This window comes from Lissotriton vulgaris, chromosome 9 (genome assembly GCF_964263255.1).
Source record: "Lissotriton vulgaris chromosome 9, aLisVul1.2, whole genome shotgun sequence".
NCBI lineage: Eukaryota > Metazoa > Chordata > Amphibia > Caudata > Salamandridae > Lissotriton > Lissotriton vulgaris.
The window spans coordinates 1164214897-1164233226 of NC_141697.1; the positions used below are offsets into that span (position 1 = coordinate 1164214897).

At 45.5% G+C, this 18330-nt stretch overlaps 1 protein-coding gene across 1 annotated transcript in view; it reads left to right on the plus strand.

Moving 5' to 3' along the window:
• ITPR1 (inositol 1,4,5-trisphosphate receptor type 1) overlaps positions 1–18330 on the plus strand; it is a 1666678-nt gene that overhangs the window by 732417 nt on the left and 915931 nt on the right. Inside the window, exons 16-17 of the mRNA XM_086939209.1 lie at positions 3921–4093; positions 16435–16554. Coding sequence (XP_086795335.1) covers positions 3921–4093; positions 16435–16554 — 293 coding nt within the window. The remainder of the gene's footprint in view (positions 1–3920; positions 4094–16434; positions 16555–18330) is intronic.

Here is an 18330-nt window from a genome sequence, read left to right on the forward strand (position 1 = left end):
TTGCCGGTTTGGTGCTGCATCACTTCCTATTTTTTAAATTGCTCCGCAGACCCACCACCGGGGATGTTATTGCTTGGATAGCTAATCAGAGGTAAGGAATCTAGCCAACCAGTAGCCTTTAACTTACAGGCAGTGGGTACATTTAGCTTCATTTAAATGTGCCCAATGGGTGTAAGGCAATTTAACCATCCTTAAAGGCGAAAGCACGAGCAGTTCAGGACTGTTTAGCAGTGGTAAAATGTGCAGAGTCCTAAAAGTAAAAAAAAAAAAAAGCAGGTTCAGAAAACAGGAGGGAGAAGGAAAAAGGTTTGGGGATAACCCTGTGGAAAGGGTCAAATCCAACTGCTTCAGTTACACTTTGGAATGCAATCCTTTTGTTGTCAAATATTGGCTTGTCAGATGATATGCATGAAATTTGCCATCTAATACATGCCTTCAATTTTGGAAAAATAAACCTCAATCTCCAAAACAAAATCTTAATCTTGTATTAAAATGTTTGTTCTGAAAGAACTTATTCTTTAGTAGATACATGTTTTGGTCTTGAAGCATTGATGTGTCATTTTCAACAAGTACTTAAAAGTACTACTGCCACACAGGAGTGGGTTCTTTTTTGCCCATGTATCACCATCTTAAACCATGGATGCCCTCCCTATGTACCATTATATCACTAATGACAATTGCTAGCTTAGTAAAGGCATTATCCCTGGACCAATATAAAACAGATTCCCTTGAACAAGGTCATGTACATAAGCACCATAAGTGGAAAAAAGCAATAACTATAACAAGTAAATCTAGAGTAAAAAACTGACAATTTATTGTATACAGGAAAATTAAAAAAGCAGAAAACATAGTAAGCTGCTTGACATAGGTTAAAATAATTATAATAATAAAATAACAATCCCACATTCAATATTGACCAGCAATATTGCTAAGAACAGACAGAAAAATAGTAAGACATACAATTTGTGCAATACAAGGTGTGTGTTCTGATATTCTTTTTAAGGCACCGGTGTTATGCACTTTAAGATTGTACTGTGTCAACAAGTGTCTGAGCCTCGAATCACACTGTACTAGGGCGTCGACGCGTTTCGGTGGTTTGTTGAAATTCTATCCACCTTTATCAAGACAAAGAATCAGTTTCTGTCGTAGTGTACATATGTTCCTAAAAATGGATACACAGTGGAATTAATATCATGGCAATCGACTCGTTATTAAAGTAATCCTATTTACATTCTAACAAAGACTACTGTTATTCACATTGATTGGCAAATATTCACTTTACGTCTCTAGATACAGAATTTCATGACATCATAGGAGACTGAACATGTTTAATACATTATGCCGGTAACCCAAATAATATACAACTGCCCCTATGTATTCTTGATAGATTCCTTGCTAGAACCTGTGTTAGATTTGAATGGCATAATGCATCATGCATATCATCTGACAAGTCAAGCAGCTTACTATGTTTTCTGCTTTTTTAATTTTGCTGTATACAATAAATGTTAGTTTTTTACTCTAGATTTACTTGTTATAGTTATTGCTTTTTTCCCACTTATGGTGCTTATGTACATGACCTTGTTCAAGGAAATCTGTTTTATATTGGTTGGTGAACCCCATTTCCCTTGACTTCAGTTGAGGGGTACCTCTCCTTTTTCAATTATCCCTGGACCAGCATTATATCGCACCTGGGCAGGATCACTCCATTGGTGCCCAAGATTTTATGGATTTCCACTTTTCCCCGGGGTTGGTATTCTACAAACACTGGACATTATGCCATGGTTGCGCATAGTATGTCTTTAATTACCACCCTACTGCCTGGCATTGTACTCTTATGGCCTCTCCATTCTACCTGTGCTCACACACTGAGTGTCGAGCTTGCATTATGGTCAGTCCGTATGCAACAAACACATAGAATTTGACCGTGATGTAATCCCGTCTGTGCTGTGAATACCACTTTAGGTGGGAACGTATTTACACCTGGGGGCCGATGAACTCTAGCTTTCTACATTAGACTACAAAGAAACCTTAGCACAAGCAGAGCGTTTGCTTTCGCGGTCTATACAGTCTGTAGACGATGGAATGGGAGAAGTCAGCCTTTCATCCTTCTGAGGCTGATAAATTGAGTGCCTTGGATTTGTATATTGGTTACTATCTTCAGTTTATTAACGTGCTTGGAAGTATGTCTATACAAAATGGTGTAAATAAGATATATTATCCATATTGTGGAAATTATGCGCCCAACCTGTGCAGAACAGCTCTCTGACTGGTTAGTGAAAAACTGTCAATTTTATTTTGCAGTTTATTGATCGAAATTGCTCTTACTTTGAATAAAAGGTTAGTTGTAGCAAGCAGCACCATGTAGTGTAATGGCGCCACAGTGTATTAAAACTGCAATCACTCTTTTTTATTATGTCTATTTTGCAAAGCACTTTAAGCCTCCCAGTGCTCTTGTTGACGTTCAAGCTTACAGCAAGGATTTCAATGGAAATGATTTATAAGATTGGAAAAATGAAAGGCCGAAGCTGAGCTATCTGGATTCTAGCCAGTCAGATTTCTGCAGCCGGTGCAGTAACTCTGGGCATTCTTGTCCGGAGTGATGGTATTGGAACCACAGAACAACTTAAAAGCTAAAACGGCAAATTAAAAAAAAATGTGACGTACATGTTTCTTAATGTGGACGATAAAATGGTTTCTGTAACGAAGCAAACACAAGGAGATTATGGACGGAGCGCTCAAACTTTTAAGACACTCACCCCGAGTCACAGATCTGGGTTGAATCCATCATCTTTCTTAAGATCTCTTCGCCACCCAACTTCAGCACTAGCCATATGCAAATCAGTCTTGACCCCAGCCGAACGGCCAGGCCGGGTCTTCCCTGGATTGGAAGCAAGCATCCTGGGACCAGTTTGGGGATAATACCCTATCAGCCAGGCTAGGTTGAATCCAGTGGCAAAGTGAGCAAGGGAACCATGTCTGGGTATACCCTGCCAATTTAGGGCGAACAAAGCAAACACAAGGAGATTACCCCACAACCGGTCCCAGGATGCTTGTTTCCGATCTTGGGAAGAACTGCCTTGGCAGTTCGGGCTGGACTGTTCCCATGAGGCACATGGTCAAGACTGATTTGCATATAGCTAGGTCTGAACTGGGGTGGCGAAGTGAGCTAAAGAACAATGATGGATTCAACCCAGATCTGTGACTGGGGGTGAGTGTTTGAAACGTTTCAGCGCTCCGTCCATTATCTCCTGGTGTTTCCATAACACTAAACATCGTACACACACTAAAGCAAGCAGTCTCAACGCTTCCCCTCACACACCCACACTCCTGCAAAAGGAGCCCTCCCCGTCTGTGGTTGGACTGACTCCATCATATGTACATACTTTATCATGCATGCACAGTCCCTCTCTTGCACAAAACTTTAAAACAAACTGGATTCTTGCTCCAGGGTTTACTGCTAGCTGTGAAATGGCTTCTGCTCATGTTGGTGCTTCTGCACTGAGAAGCGCTGCCACGAATCCGCACAGGGGTGGCCTGACACTTGGCTGTCAGTGGCACACAGGCACACTCCATTCTGAAAGCCTCGTCGTACCTGTAAGTAGTGGTGCTCTTCTAGGCCGAGGAGAACATCTGATACTCTAGGGGAGAAAATGTACAAGTGCTGATGCTCCGTACAAATGAGTGCCTGCAGATTTAAAGCATGGTACAAGGGAGCTCAAATCTTCATTCTAGTTTCTGACCCTACTGTCCGTGCAGTGCATCAGATCTCTGCTGCCTACTTAAGAGTTCTGGTGGAAGAGATCTTGCAGGCGTCCATCCTTGGTAACGACCATGCTTGCTGCATCCTTGAACTGCCATCTTCCACTCATGTTCGCCACTGTCGGTTTACTGCCCCTGACCCTGTTCTCCTTGCCCTGCAGGAATACATTGCCAAGCAGTTTGGTTTCATGCAGAAACAGATTGGCTACGATGTGCTGGCAGAGGACACGATCACAGCGCTACTGCACAATAACCGCAAGCTTCTGGAGAAGCACATCACTGCTGCAGAGATCGACACTTTCGTAAGCCTCGTGCGGAAGAACAGGGAGCCCAGGTAAGGAATGGTGCTACAAGCCTTCTGCAGGTCCGGGGACTCAGTCCACTGAAGTAACTTCTCTCTTCTTGGGTGAGATGTTTGTGTATGCTGTTCACGCAATCCCTGGGGGTTCACATGTTTGCTGTGTCACACCAAGCTTATGATCTGACTTAGGCCTACAGAACGGACTGAGTTGAGAGCATTGTGAAGGATTTGTGAAGATCTGCAATCTTCTGGAGTGTTTTCTCAGGAGTAATGTGTTTAGTCATTTTGGATTGCAGGCTCATTGTTTACTAGGCTGTCTTGTTAACTATTGAGTAATGCTGAGGCTGCCTGCAAGGCACTGATGTGTGTGTGTATTCTGCCTGCCAAGTTAATAAGATCATCCCAGCTCTCCGTGATCAATAAGGTTGAGGTGCTACAGACACTGATTGCACAGATAGATTAGGTCTGTGGATGATGCCGAAGGAGGGTGGAGGGAGAGTAGAGACCAGATCTACAATCCAGGCCTAGTAGGCAGGATTAGGTACCTCATTTACTTGTATAATGCACTTCAAATTAAGAGATGTCCTAAGATGTCCCAGTTCTGACCAAAAATGTAAGTGACTGTTTTTGCCAAAGGGAATCAAGTGGTCTTTTTAAGAGTAGAGGAGGGACTCACCGGTGTGCTGCGGTTGAGCTCTCCCTATCCCTTGGGTTTCTGTGGGTGTTCTAGTTGCACTTGAGGGCTCCTCTTACTCTATAAAATACTTGATTGACATAGCTGGTGAAAATCGCTGCAGTAACTACCCTGAATGTAGCAATTGCATGGTGTTGTCTGAATACCTGATTTACTTTGTAAATTGGCACTTAAGGTTGTGCTGCCTACTGATGATCGAATTCCCTTGAACCACCAATGATTGGACTTCATACATGGTTAACTATTCATGCGATAGTCTGGATTGTTGGACCTTTCTAACGCCTTGTGCCATTCTCTGATGGGCTCCAGAAGCCACCAGAAGTATTAACCTTAAGCCAGGGGTCTCGCACACTTCAGAAAATGTCAGTTCAGCGCATAATTAGAGGTCTTAGATAAAACGCTCGGCTCACCTCGGCAAATGTCTTTTCATTCTTGTAGCAGTAGCCAACTTAAGCTCGTCTGTATCCAGTTCATCAGAAATTAGGCCTCTATGCTTCCATTCTATAAATGACAGCAGGGCAACCCCTTGCATAAGAAATGAAAATCCATATTGTGCAAAAGGTGACCAACATTATTTAAGCCAAATTCTATGGACTTGCATCCAGTGTGTGCTTATTGTAAGTTAGAAGTGGTACACAACATCAGGGAAAACATCTGCAGGGCCTTGGTGGTGAGGGTTCTCAGGCCTCTTGGTACAGCTGTTTACAGCGGAGGGTGGATGGTTGTCTCTCGGCAGCCACCTTTTTCAGCGAAAACATCAGCATGGTCCAAACTACAGTACAATCTGGAACTGCGAACTTGTAAACTGCTTAGTGTAGCTTATTTTTATTGAACTTGTGAGATTTGTCAACCTGGGCATACAAACTAGACTGCCTCATGCAAGCAAATTTCTAGCATGAGCGTACCTCTTTAAAATATTCCTACATTATATTCGCAACACGATTATTAGATTCCCAGTCTTTAGGAGCTTTCTGATACACCACAAACTAAACCACTCCTCTTGCAGTAGCATCTTAACTTTTGGGTAATGGCTTCTTTCACACATTGATAGGGAAATGTGGCTGAAGGCTTGAGGTATGAGGATGGTGAGTGAAATCAAAGGCTTAGACCATCCCTCCTTTAAGGCCGGACCAGAAATAGATCAATATGGTGCATGAAGACACTTTCATCGCGCCCAGATGCTTCACACGATGTGTTCTATGGGTCATGCAAGTATGTGTATTACTAAAAATACCTCTCCCTTGCAGAAATGGTGCACTGCACCCATATCCACTGGCATTGACGGGGGCCCAGTAAGGATGGTCGCACCTGCATCTATTGAAAGACGTGTTTGTTAGCGCTCTGCTTTTTTCTATATTTCGCTGAGTGTGATGGAAGTACCATTGTGTTCCTGTGGTAGATGTTCTATAAGATTGTGACTGGGTTTGGTGAGTTATTTGGAAGAGGTTTTGTGCAGACAGGAAATCTTCAGAGTGTGGGCTCTCCCTAGTGCTTTATAAGTCCTGACAACAGCAACTGCATTAGTGTATGGAGAGGGCAATAGCGTGGTACAAGCCTCCTATATACAGAATCATGCTGACCTGGGGTACTGTTGAGGCACTAGCAGCTATAATGGGAGAGGGCACCACAAGGTCTCTGGGAGGTGGGGCAATCTGTGCCATGGGTACAATCATTTGAGGAAAGGAAAGCCCTCTGCATGCTTTACTGGGCAAGCAGATTTATTTCTCACGCCCCCCCCCCCTCCCTCCTATCCCCACCCCTTGAGGAAACGAGTGCTGGACTTCACCTCAAGAATGGTTCCTTGAGGAGAGCAAAGGCAGCAGATGAGCTGCAAACCCCTACGGGTAAGCCTGGGCCCTTCTGCTCTTTTTAGGTCTGGTGTTAGAAAAAGACCTTTTGATTTTTAATGAAGATACATGTAAACTATACTTTTGTAAGGGCTTTCATCCTGCCTTCATTCTTAGTTGCTTATTTTTCTTCGGCCCACATCATACAGCATGGGGCAGTGGGTCAGCCCACTTTACCCGCCGGCTAGCTCACTCTCAGGGATGACGCTATGCCCTTCAGAAGGAGCACTTCCACACAAAGTAGTAGGAGACTATCATGCCAGTTGTGTTTTGTGAGACCCAAAAACCATCATTTTGGTCTTAACATTTTTTTTTCTCCAAGATTGATGCGGGCCCTGCAGCTTTTTTGCAAAAACCATGACAAAACAAGCAATGATGGTCAGAAGATTGGCAGACCATTATCTCAGCCCTATGGGCTTTGCAAATGCTTTTTTCAGTCTGTTATATTTCTCCGTCCTGAGGTGTACGGCACATGATTTTATGCAAACAGTGGCTTAGCAAGAGAGCACTGGTCCCTGATGCAAGCACGGAAAATACCCCCCACCTGCACCCACTTGGATGGTAGACAGCTGTATTTGGGTTTTAGAGGGCCCCTCCAACCTATGGACGCCGGTGCCTATGCACCTGCTGCAACATTGATAACTGTCTTTAGCCAAATGTTCCTTCGATGTCAAGGTATATTACATTTTCCTTTGTTTTGTTTATTCTTTATAAAGTGCATAGGATACTATATTTAAGACTGGCTCTCCTCAAACAACCTAATTTAAGAACTTGCGGAATGGCTTTAACATTTTTCCAACTGCAATCCCCTACACTTTGTGCCTCTTTAATCTTATTTATGACATGGTATGCTTTACGAATCTGAAATTCTATGGGGATCTATTATCTGAATATGTGCACAATTTGATTAAAAAATGGTTTTATTCAGAATGAGTTGTTTGTTTTTATTGTACTTATGTAAATTGTGCTTTTATGGCTTTGTAAAGTACTCCGAATAGACTTTGACTGACTGTGGGCCTGAATGCAAGAACCTCTTGACATGCAGCTGATGAAGCAGTACCGGTTTCACTCAGAGGTCGTGCAGTCGCACATATTGTAAGGCCCCCATGCACAGAAGTGTCTATTCTGTGATTCCACAGTGACCGCCCACCCCTCTGTGCTGTGCATTCTTGTTACTGCGGCTCCATTTGCTGGATCAAAGCTCCTTTTGGCTGTCAGTATTCCCTTGGCTGCCGCAAAAGGAAACAGACGTTAATCTAGGTCCCAGGGCTCTTACATTTAACCTACTGCTTTGTTCCAAGTAAGCCATTATTTTGACCTAATTTAGACATGCAACTTGTTGTGTTTTTGTCCTTACCTTTTGAGGCCTCATTTTAAAACCCCATTCATGTCTTTGGGCTTATTTCGAGTGCTGATTCATAGCCACATGTTAATTTACCCGCGGGCACTCTCACTGTGTTTAATTCTTACGATTTTTCTTTAGTTCGACAGTCGTACATGCTTTTATTTTGCCATCATGCTATTCGATTTTGCAGATGGTTCTTAGTATGTATTTATAGGTGGTCTCATTGACATAATTTTGTGGTATTTTATTAGTGACCCCTTACAACATTTTGCTATCCTTAGGCGTGTTGTGATATTGACAAATGTTAGTAAAAAAAAGTCCCCTATTGTTTGGATTCTAAACTATACCAATATACTTGTATGGCGATACAAACTGAGTTTGCATGGTAGCACTGCTATTAGAAAGAAAATTTATGAAATAGATTTACACTGTGGGCTAAAATTGTGACTGTGTCTCTTGGGTATGACCAGCCCTATGCATGAATTTATGCACAAGTGTCAGGGTGGGAATTTCGATGATGGACTGAATTGGGAACCCTGTACTGAATTGTAAAGAAAATAATCATGGGAGTCACAGGGGCTTATTTTGGGTCGCCCTGTACTCCACTGCAAAGGGCTGTTTTTTTTTGTTTTTGTTTGGGTATGCACACAGCGTCTAATGTGGACCACCACCAGATTAAAGAACCAGTAATTACCTTTGCAGTACTCACTATTGCTATTTCATATAAGAATGGCCTAATTTTATTTAGGATGCCAATGTACTACTTGCAGCGTTTTACGGTAGGCCACGAGCACTTTCAGTTTACCGTGCTCTCCTTCAGCCTAACCAGCGCCCCTCGGGTGTTCACGAAAGTGATTACGGTTGCAGCTCATCTGCGCAGATTAGGGGTTTCAGTCTTCCCCTATCTCGAAGACTGGTTGTTGAAGGCGGGCTCGCCCCAGACAGTAGTCTCCCACCTCCAGACTACGGCCAACCTGCACTCTCTGGGGTTCTCCATCGTGCCGAAGTCACACCTGTGCCCCTCTTAGAAGCTCCTTTTCATCGGAGCGTTCTGTTCTCAGTGCAGTTTCGTTTTTTCCCCCTCCCGAACAGCGGGTTTGGGATATTCATGCTCTGATTCTGATATTTCAGCCTTTATCCTGAGTTTCGGTCCAGTTGACGCTGCGGCACCTGGGGCTGATGGCCTCTTGCATCCTTCTGGTGCATCACGCCAGGTGGCGGATGCGGACTCTGCAGTGGGACCTGAAGTTTCATTGGGCACAGCATCAGGGCAACCTGTCCGACCACGTCCTGATCTCGGAGGGCACTGGCAGACCGCTGCAGTGGCGACTCACGAACCACGATTGAGTCAGCGGCAGATCTCTCTCCCTACCCCAACCTGTGCACGTAGTGGTGACGGCTGCGTCCCTCCTGTGATGGGGAGTCCACATGGGAGAGAGGGAGATCAGAGGCCTCTGGTCGCCGGCGGAGTCCCGGCTCCATATCAACCATCTGGAGCTGTGGGCGATCCGACTTGCACCAAAGGTATTCCTTCCCTCTGTCCGGGGAAGTGTAGTGCAGGTGTTCAGACAACACCACCGCCATGTGGTACTGCAACAAACAGGGCGGGGTCGTGGACTCTTTGCCAGAAGGCTCTGGCAGGTTCCCTGAACGCCAGGGCAGACTAACTCAGCCGCCGGTGCATGATGGATCACGGATGGCGTCTGAACTCTGACGTGGCGCAAGGTCTCGTTCAGTTGTGGGGAGAGCCTTTGTTGGATCTATTCGCCACCGAAGAGTACCCGCAATGTCATCAGTCCTGCGTGTAGTAATTTCCAAGGCGGCACTCGCTCCGCAACCCTTTTCGTCGCGAGTGGAGTTGAGGTCTGTTGTACGCCTTTCCGCCTATACCACTTCTGCCCAGAGTCCTGAAGATCAGGCGAGTCCGACCCCAAGTCATCCTTGTGGCTCTGGACTGGGCACGAAGGTACTGATATCCCGAGCTACTCAGCATGTCAGTTGATCCCCTGATTCGTCTGCCTCTTCAGGAGGACCGTCTGTCGCAGCAGGGGACAGTCCTCCACCCGAACCTGTCCAGTCTAAACCTACATGCGTAGAGATTGAGAGGCAGCAGTTGAGGCCATTTGACTTGCTTCCTGAAGTTTGCGATGTGATTCTGGCAGCCAGGCGTCCCTCCACAAAAACGGTATACGCCTGCAGATGGAACAAATTTGTGGCATGGTGCACAGCAAAGGCTGGGGATCCACTCTCTGCCCCCCTTTCAGAGGTTCTCCTCTTCCTTCTTTTTCTTGCCCAGCAGGGCTCTGCTCTGGGCACTATCAAAGGCTACCTCTCAGCCATTTCAGCCTTCTTGAGGCTTCCTGATCAGCCTTCTCTTTTCAAGTCCCTTGTTGTAAATAGATTCTTGAAAGGCGTCACTCACCTGTTTTCTCCTGTTCCCTTCGTGATGAATCAGTGGGACTTGAAGCTCCCTTTGAGCCACTTCATAACTGTCCTCTTCGTCTTCTGACTTTACCTCAAATCCTGAAAAATACTGGCAAAGGGTCCACGACCCCACCCCGACCTGTTTGTTGCAGTACCACATGGTGATGGTGTTGTCCGTGAACACCTGCACTACACTTCCCAGGACAGAGGGAAGGAATGCCTTCAGTGCAAGTCAGATCGCCCGCAGCTCCAGAAGGTTGATATGGAGCCGGGACTCCGCCGGAGACCAGAGGCCTCTGATCTCTCTCTCTCTCTCCCATGTGGCCTCCCCATCCCAGGAGGGACTCATCCGTCACCACTACGTACTCCAGTTGGGATAGGAAGAGAGATCTTCCGCTGACCCAATCGCGGTTTGTGAGTCACCCCTGCAACTGACTGGCAGTGCCCTCCGAGATCAGGATGTGGTCGGACAGGTTGCCCTGATGCTGTGCCTACTGAAACTTCAGGTCCCACTGCAGAGCCCGCATCGGCCACCTGGCGTGATGCACCAGAAGGATGCAGGAGGCCATCAGCCCCAGGTGCCGCAGCGTCAACCGGACCAAAACTCGGGATAAAGGCTGAAAGATCGGAATCGGAGCCTGAATATCCCGAACCCGCTGTTCGGGGGGAAAAACCCGAAACTGTGCTGAGTGCAGAACCGCTCCGATGAAAAGGAGCTTCTGAGAAGGGCACAGGTGTGACTTTGGCACGTTGATGGAGAACCCCAGCGAGTGCAGGAGGTTGGCTGTAGTCTGGAGGTGGGAGACGACTGTCTGGGGCGAGCCCGCCTTCAACAACCAGTCATTGGTATAGGGGAAGACTGAAACCCCTGATCTGTGCAGATGAGCTGCGACCAGCTATCACTTTCGTGAACACCAGAGGGGACGCTGGTAAGGCTTAAGAGGAGACCGGTATACTGAAAGTGCTCGTGGCCTACCGTGAACCGCAGTTAGCGCTGATGGGCCGGCAGGACGTGTTTGTGGAAATATGCGTCCTGCAAGTCCAACGCTACCATCCAGTCTCCTGGGTCCAGGGCAGCCAGGATCTGAGCCAAAGTCAGCAACTTGAATTTCTCCTTCTGGAGGAACCCGTTGACGCTTCGTAGGTCCAAGATAGGGTGTAGGCCTCCTTTGCCCTTGGGTACCAGAAAGTAGTGGGAATAGCTACCACGTCTTTCTTATGGCCCAGGAACGCACTCGATGGCCCCCTTGGCCAAGAGGGCCATAACTTCCTGCTGCAGAAGTTTCAAGTGATCCCCTGACATGCGGTGGCATGGCTGGAGGGGTCGCCCAGAAGTGGAGGGAGTAGCCCCTTCGGATGATTTGCTGCACCCACCTGTCCGACGTGATGGTGCACCAGTGGAGGAAGTGATGGCAAACCCTGCCCCCCACTGGCGTCGAATGGGCCTTAAATGGCAGACTAGGCTTAGAGGCAGATGCTGCAGGAGTGGATGTGGACTGACCCTGCTGTTTACCCCCGGCACCGCCACAGCGGTTACCACGTCCGCGACCGCGTTGAGACTGGTTCTGCGGCCTGTGGCTAGCCGGACGTGTGGGGGTGCCCCTTCCTTGGCCACGAAAGGGGCGAAAAGTGGAGGTTTACTGGTGCTGGCCTAGACTCAAGGACTTGGCTGTAGCCCTGGAGTTCATTACATTGAATTAAGTGGTTTGACAAATATTCTGCTTCTAGGTGTGCATCTTTTTAAAGCATTTTACAGCTAGGTCAAAAGTTTTTGTAGGGGAACGTGTGGCAATGCCTCATTAGTTTCTCTACTAATGGTGACCCTTACTGGACCACTTTCATAAGCACCGACAACTTGTCCTGTAGAATGATTCACAAGTTCTACTAACTGGAATACACAAATTTACCTTTGAAGTGCACTTGGCTAGCAGTGATTCTAATGTCAGCTCCCTGTCTTTCTCCATGTGGTGTTTAATAAGCTGGTTGAGTTAGGATTAGTCTTGTAGGACAGCTTTCAGTGTCTGTGTTGCATCTGTGGAGGGCTGGTGATTGCCATGCATCCCCATTATCACATTAAGACCCTTGATTCGGTCTCTAACCCCAACTTAGATCTGCTGATTTTCAAATTACAGCGAAGACTTAAGACTGAATGGATGAGATCTACTATATCACCCTCCAGGAGGAAATAAGAGATTTCGGTACTGCATTATTAGAGAGATTGGCCCCCTTCACGCTGCAAACTGATAAGTTCTTACTTGTAGGGGTCTTTAATCATCATCTGGAGGCACTTGCTAATGCAGACTGAGCCTGCCTGCTTACAGCCATGGAATCTCTTGGTCTCTCCTCAAGAGTAGACAGTCCATCTCACTTGGGCGGGCCATGTATTGGACACCATTTTCTCGAACATCCCAGAAATAACAGTTGAACCTCCACAGAGGGTTGGCTGGACGATCTCGCGGTTTTGAGCTTTTCTTGAGCCCACTCAAAATTTTGCGGAATTTCGCTACCGCGCAAAGAGCTTCACAGAGGCTGGAAAAGGTGACCGCCCTGGCCTTTAGCAGGGTCTATACCCCTCCCATCTTCAGGTACTGCAACAACCAGGGCTTAGAAATATTTGAGGCCTCTATTACAGAGGCTCTTGACTCCGTTGCACTGCTGAAGATAGTAAAGATACAGACCAGGGCAGCCCCGGCACCATGATATTCTGATACACCTAGAAAGCCCTCTGTAGGGCAAAAGAAAGGAAATGGAGAAAGACCAAATCTGAACAAGTTGAAAGGTGCTACCGAGAGGCCCATAGAATTTACCTAAACAATTGAAATGTAGCTAGGAGAACCTATTTAGGCTCTCGCATTATAGGAGCCAAGGACTCCTTGCGCAAGCTTTTTGCCATCTAGAAGGAATTTCCTAATCCAAGAGCTAATAACCCACTCCCCACATAGAATCTGGAATTATGCAACAACCTATCGATAAATTACACTAATAAAATTGGCACAATTTATCACTCCTTTGGGCCTGAAGAGAATGTTCATGAGGGAGTCCCCGTCCAGGAAAATCCCTGTTCCTCGATTTTTAGAATGCTTCCCTATCATCACCAGTGAACAGGTAGGCGCTCTTCTGACTCTGGCGAAATCAGGTTCTGTTTTAGACCCGGTACCAACTGCGGTCATGTCTGAACTATCCTCAGTCATAGCTGACTCACTTGCAGAGATATGTAACATCTCATTAGCGACAGTGACTTTCCCACGTAAATGGAAGAACGCACGTATTAAGCTTCTGCTTAAAGACCTCAGCAGATCCTATGGACCTACAGAATTATAGGCCAATCTCTCTTCTTCCGTGTTCTAAGATCATGGAGACCATAATTAACTGACTTCTTTCCAGTTATTTAGAACACAATAAAATACTAGATCCATCCCAGTCTGGCTTCTGTGCCGAGGCCGCTCTACTAGAGTTCACAGATACGCTCAGGATGTCACTGGACAAGGACTCTCCAGTCATGTTAGTGCTGCTTGACTTGTCGGCAGCCTTTGACACCATCTCATCGTATCCTGTTGAACAGGCTTCCAGATATTGGTGTCAGAGACCCAGCCTTTGACTGGATTCAGTTACTTGTCTGACAGAACACAATGTGTTCAGCTGGACTTATTTGTGTCACCTACAACTGCAGTGGACAAGGGGCTCCCGGGGCTCTGTATCGAGCCCCACACTGTTCAATATTTGGCGCTCCCTTGGCATCTATCATCAGAAATCACGGGTTTGAAAGTCTCCTACGCTGATGATACGCAGTGTATAGTACACATTGAGAACAACCTCGCAGAAACCATGACTAAGCTGGATGAGGAAGAACTTTTTGCAACTTAACAACTCTAAAACTGAAATGTTCTTGTTCGGCAAGGCTTAAGAACTGTGGAGTGCTGACTGGTGGCAGACAATTAGGAGAAGCACCTGCACCCAGGGGCTGGGCCAAGAACTTAGGGGTCAAAATAGACACTAAGCTTTCAATGGAAGATCAGGTAAAATCCCTCGCAGGTACCTGTTATGGGACCATGCAGTTACTTAAAAAGATCTTTCCCTGGATCCCACTGAACACTAGAAAGACCCTTATCCAGTCACTCCTTATCAGTCGCCTTGATTATGGCGATTCCTTGTTAGTAGGAATTAGGGATACTATCTAAGCTGCAGGTGGTGCAGAATACTGCAGCCCGTCTGGCGCTTAACAAACCAGCACAAACTTCCTCACTCCATCTCTTGAGCCTTTTGCACTGGCTTCCTGTAAGGAAGCGTGCCATCTTCAAGTTACTCTGCCTGCTCTTTTAAGTCCCTGCACGGTCTGGGTCCAACCTATCTGACTAATGAAATTGAATGCTACCAACCTGGGCAACAACTTAGATCCAGTAATCGCAGCCTGCTCTGTGGCAGGAGAATAAGGAAAGTTTAAAATGGGGCATCCTGCATTCTATCTGGCCCCCAAACATTTGAATGAGCTCCCTGAACCGCTTGATGCCTGCCCAAACTTTTCACAATTCAAAAAGTTGCTCAAAACCGGACTGTTCTAACGAGTAAACATCTTACTTATCTTCCATTTGCCTCCTTCAGGTGCCGAGAGATCCCCTTGGGGATGATTTGTGCGCTTTACAAATGAGTTAATAATAATAATAATGATCTGTCTATATGGGTAATGGGGGCACACTTGCCCAAGTATACCAAAGGCTTAATGTAGAAGTTGAGAAGCACGGAAGGTATGATGGGGGAAGGCATAAACAAAATCAGACTTGTTCAGAGCAAGTTAGTTTCCAGACAAGGACAAATCTGAAAATTAACTTTTTTATGTACTTTTGGGTGGTTAGGAGAAACAAATGGCTTTAAATAGGGTGTTTCAGAGCATGATAGAGAAGTCTATTAGCCTGCTGTGATTTTTTTCATTTTGGCTGTGTCTAACAATCACTGTTCATTAACCGCGAGGTCCATTGTTGCAATTTGTCAAAGTTGGCAGCATCTATGTACGTGATGCAATGCCTGGATTTAGTTTGCCCTTCAAAAGCTTCCCCAGACAACAGTTAGACGAGGCAAGCTATGTTGGCTCTTTATATAACTGTTAAATATGAAGTGATGTCTGTAAAGTTTCAGAGTGGTTTCACAGTTGTTAGCTTCTATTATTTTCATTGTTAAAATTACAACGCCTTGTCTTATTCACCATTCAGGAACAAACTTCTCGCTATCTTGTTGCTCTACTGTTAGAACAGATCTTTTCCAGCTGAGGTTCAATCCATCACCACTGAAGTATTTGTTGGTGTCTCTCTCCAAAATGGTAATAGTCCTGCTAACATTTGCATACTGGCATCTTGTATGAACATGTCATGATAGTGACTCAAGGGACAATGACTATGTTGGACAATCTCACCTAAAGACGTGTCGATGTCCGTTTCAATCCATTGTGCTGTTTGTCATTTCAAATTGTTACTCTGCATACTAAGGATATGAACTTATAAAAGTGCATGGATCGTGGAGGGACGGATTCAATCGAGATGTTTAAGATACTGAATCCATTTAGATTGGTTGCATGGAAATTGTGTTGATAACTGAAGAGCTGACATGTTTGATCCTTCTTGGACCGATAATTCACATCCATCCCCATTAGAGAAGAACCTTAGCTTTAGAAACCGTGCTTGAAGAACAATCCATGTTACTATACGTATCCCTGGTTTACTTCTGCAGTCTACCGACCCAACCCCCTCAATTAAGAAAGTAGTTGCATAGCCACCTGCTCCCCCTTCCACAAGCAAGCTTAAGGGATACCAGATGAGTCCTTGTGAGGACATGATGTCGTTCTGTAGTGCATAGGTGTGGAGAGACTAAGTTTACTTTATAGCTAGTTTCCCTTCATCTTGAAGCCTAGTTTCAGCATGTTATTGACTTGATACCACTCTAGAATTCCTAATCATTTCTTCTTTTCACCTCTCCTTTACTTCGGTGTAGTAATTCGGTCGTTCATTGTGCTGCTCTGTTGTATTCATTTTCACCCCCTTCTTTAGGTTCTCACTGTACCTTTACCCTCTTCTAGGTTCCTGGATTACCTCTCAGATCTCTGCGTTTCCATGAATAAGTCAATTCCTGTGACACAGGAACTGATCTGCAAGGCAGTGCTGAACCCTGCAAATGCTGACATTCTCATTGAGACCAAGTAAGTTGAAACCGTGGGCTATTGAATTTTTTTTTAATTAAACATTTTTTTTCCTGCTGCCCCAGTATTTAAATTGGAATTATATGCTTAATCCATTTGGGATCCCATTCAGTTCATGCACTCTTTATAGCATTGCCTGCATTGTACCCATTTTGTTTGTGCATGCAGCACAGGAGTTTTTGTGCTTTATTTATGCTTTATTTATGTATTATTTAAGTGAATGTGCGGTCAGTGAGCTGTTCCAGATGTAGAGAACCTTTGCCCTCCTGTGCGCCTGCGGGAGATGCAGGAATCTGGGATGAAAATCTCTTTGGGCCAGCATATAGCCCTTCTCAGTTAAATGTATAGTGCCAAGAAACTTCCCACATTTCAAACCGTTGCATCCCAATACATTTACGTGACACCCATTCATAAACGAATTGTTGCCCAACAGGTAAGTCACCCCGGAACTTTACCTTCTAAATCAGCTTCCATAAACACCTCACTTTTGAAATACAAGCCCCCACGTACTGCATGCTTTCCTAAATCTGTGCTTTTAACACCTGTGCTCTGTGTTCACCCTCCTCCTTTTCATAACCACCTCTGTTAACCCTATATCTCCCTCTTCCATGCTACGTTAGGCAGTAACCTTTCCTTTCATGTACTTCATAATCATTAGTGATTTATTTAATGTTCTGACGTCTTTTCACAATAGTAACCTCCCCTTCATCTTACCCTGGTAACCTTGCAACAATCGAAGTGACCCCACTCTTCTAAATCCGTCCTTCATGATATTTGCCAAAATCTGCGGTGCTCTGAGCAGCAAGGTACTTCTCACTCTCCTCCGCTGAGCCGGACGGTGGACTTTTTGTATTAATAATCGTCCGCCCCTGCATGCATCTCTGCCTCTGCCATGACTGTGTGGCCCCTCCAGTTGAAACCGGTATTTGCATGCATGATCGAGGAGGCACCAAAAGAATTATTGCAGCATGGCGGGCATTGGCAACGTAATAAAACGTAACTACCGCTTGCCCTGCCTTCGCGCCCAGAGACAGAGAATACACTGTTAGGTGCATTCACGTGACCTCCATGTCACGTGAATGCCAATCCACCGGCTGCGCAGATCTTACACTGCAAACGGCGGCCGCGCGGTACTGGCCCGTTGAGGCAGCCTTTATAATTTATTTGGGTATACTGACTGATAGTAGTATCAGTCAGTGTCCCGAAATAAATTATAAAGGCTGCCTCAACGGGCCAGTACCGCGCGGCCGCCCCCAAAATAGTGCTGCCTGGGGCGGATTGCCCCCCTCGCCCCCCCTTAGTTACGTCGGTGGGGTGGGAGGTGCTGAAGCAAGGGGGGTTGCATAAAGAGCAACACGGATGAGAAGCATAAAGAAAACAAGCATTTGCAATGCAATAGCTCTCGCATTTACGAGAGTTTGAGCTATTGGCATTGTAAATGACAATTCCTTTTATTTATGTGTTGACTTTTAAAACATAAATAAAATGCATCGCACAATAACGACACTCCACACATTCTGTTCATAGCATAAAAGGTCACTTTATTACTAGGACAGCCTCCGCACCTTACATTTATTTATTAAACACCAACCTTTGTACCTTTTTCCAAAACCTTTTCCCCAACTGTTTTTCATCACCATTCCCCAATGATTTCATCATTTTTCCAAAAACTCCAAAACTGTTTATATCCCAACCAAAGTTTTTCTTCTAACTTTTCTTTTCCTTATCCACCTACCCTCCCCCCTCCCCCCAGAGAGAAAGGATATGTCCGCTCTA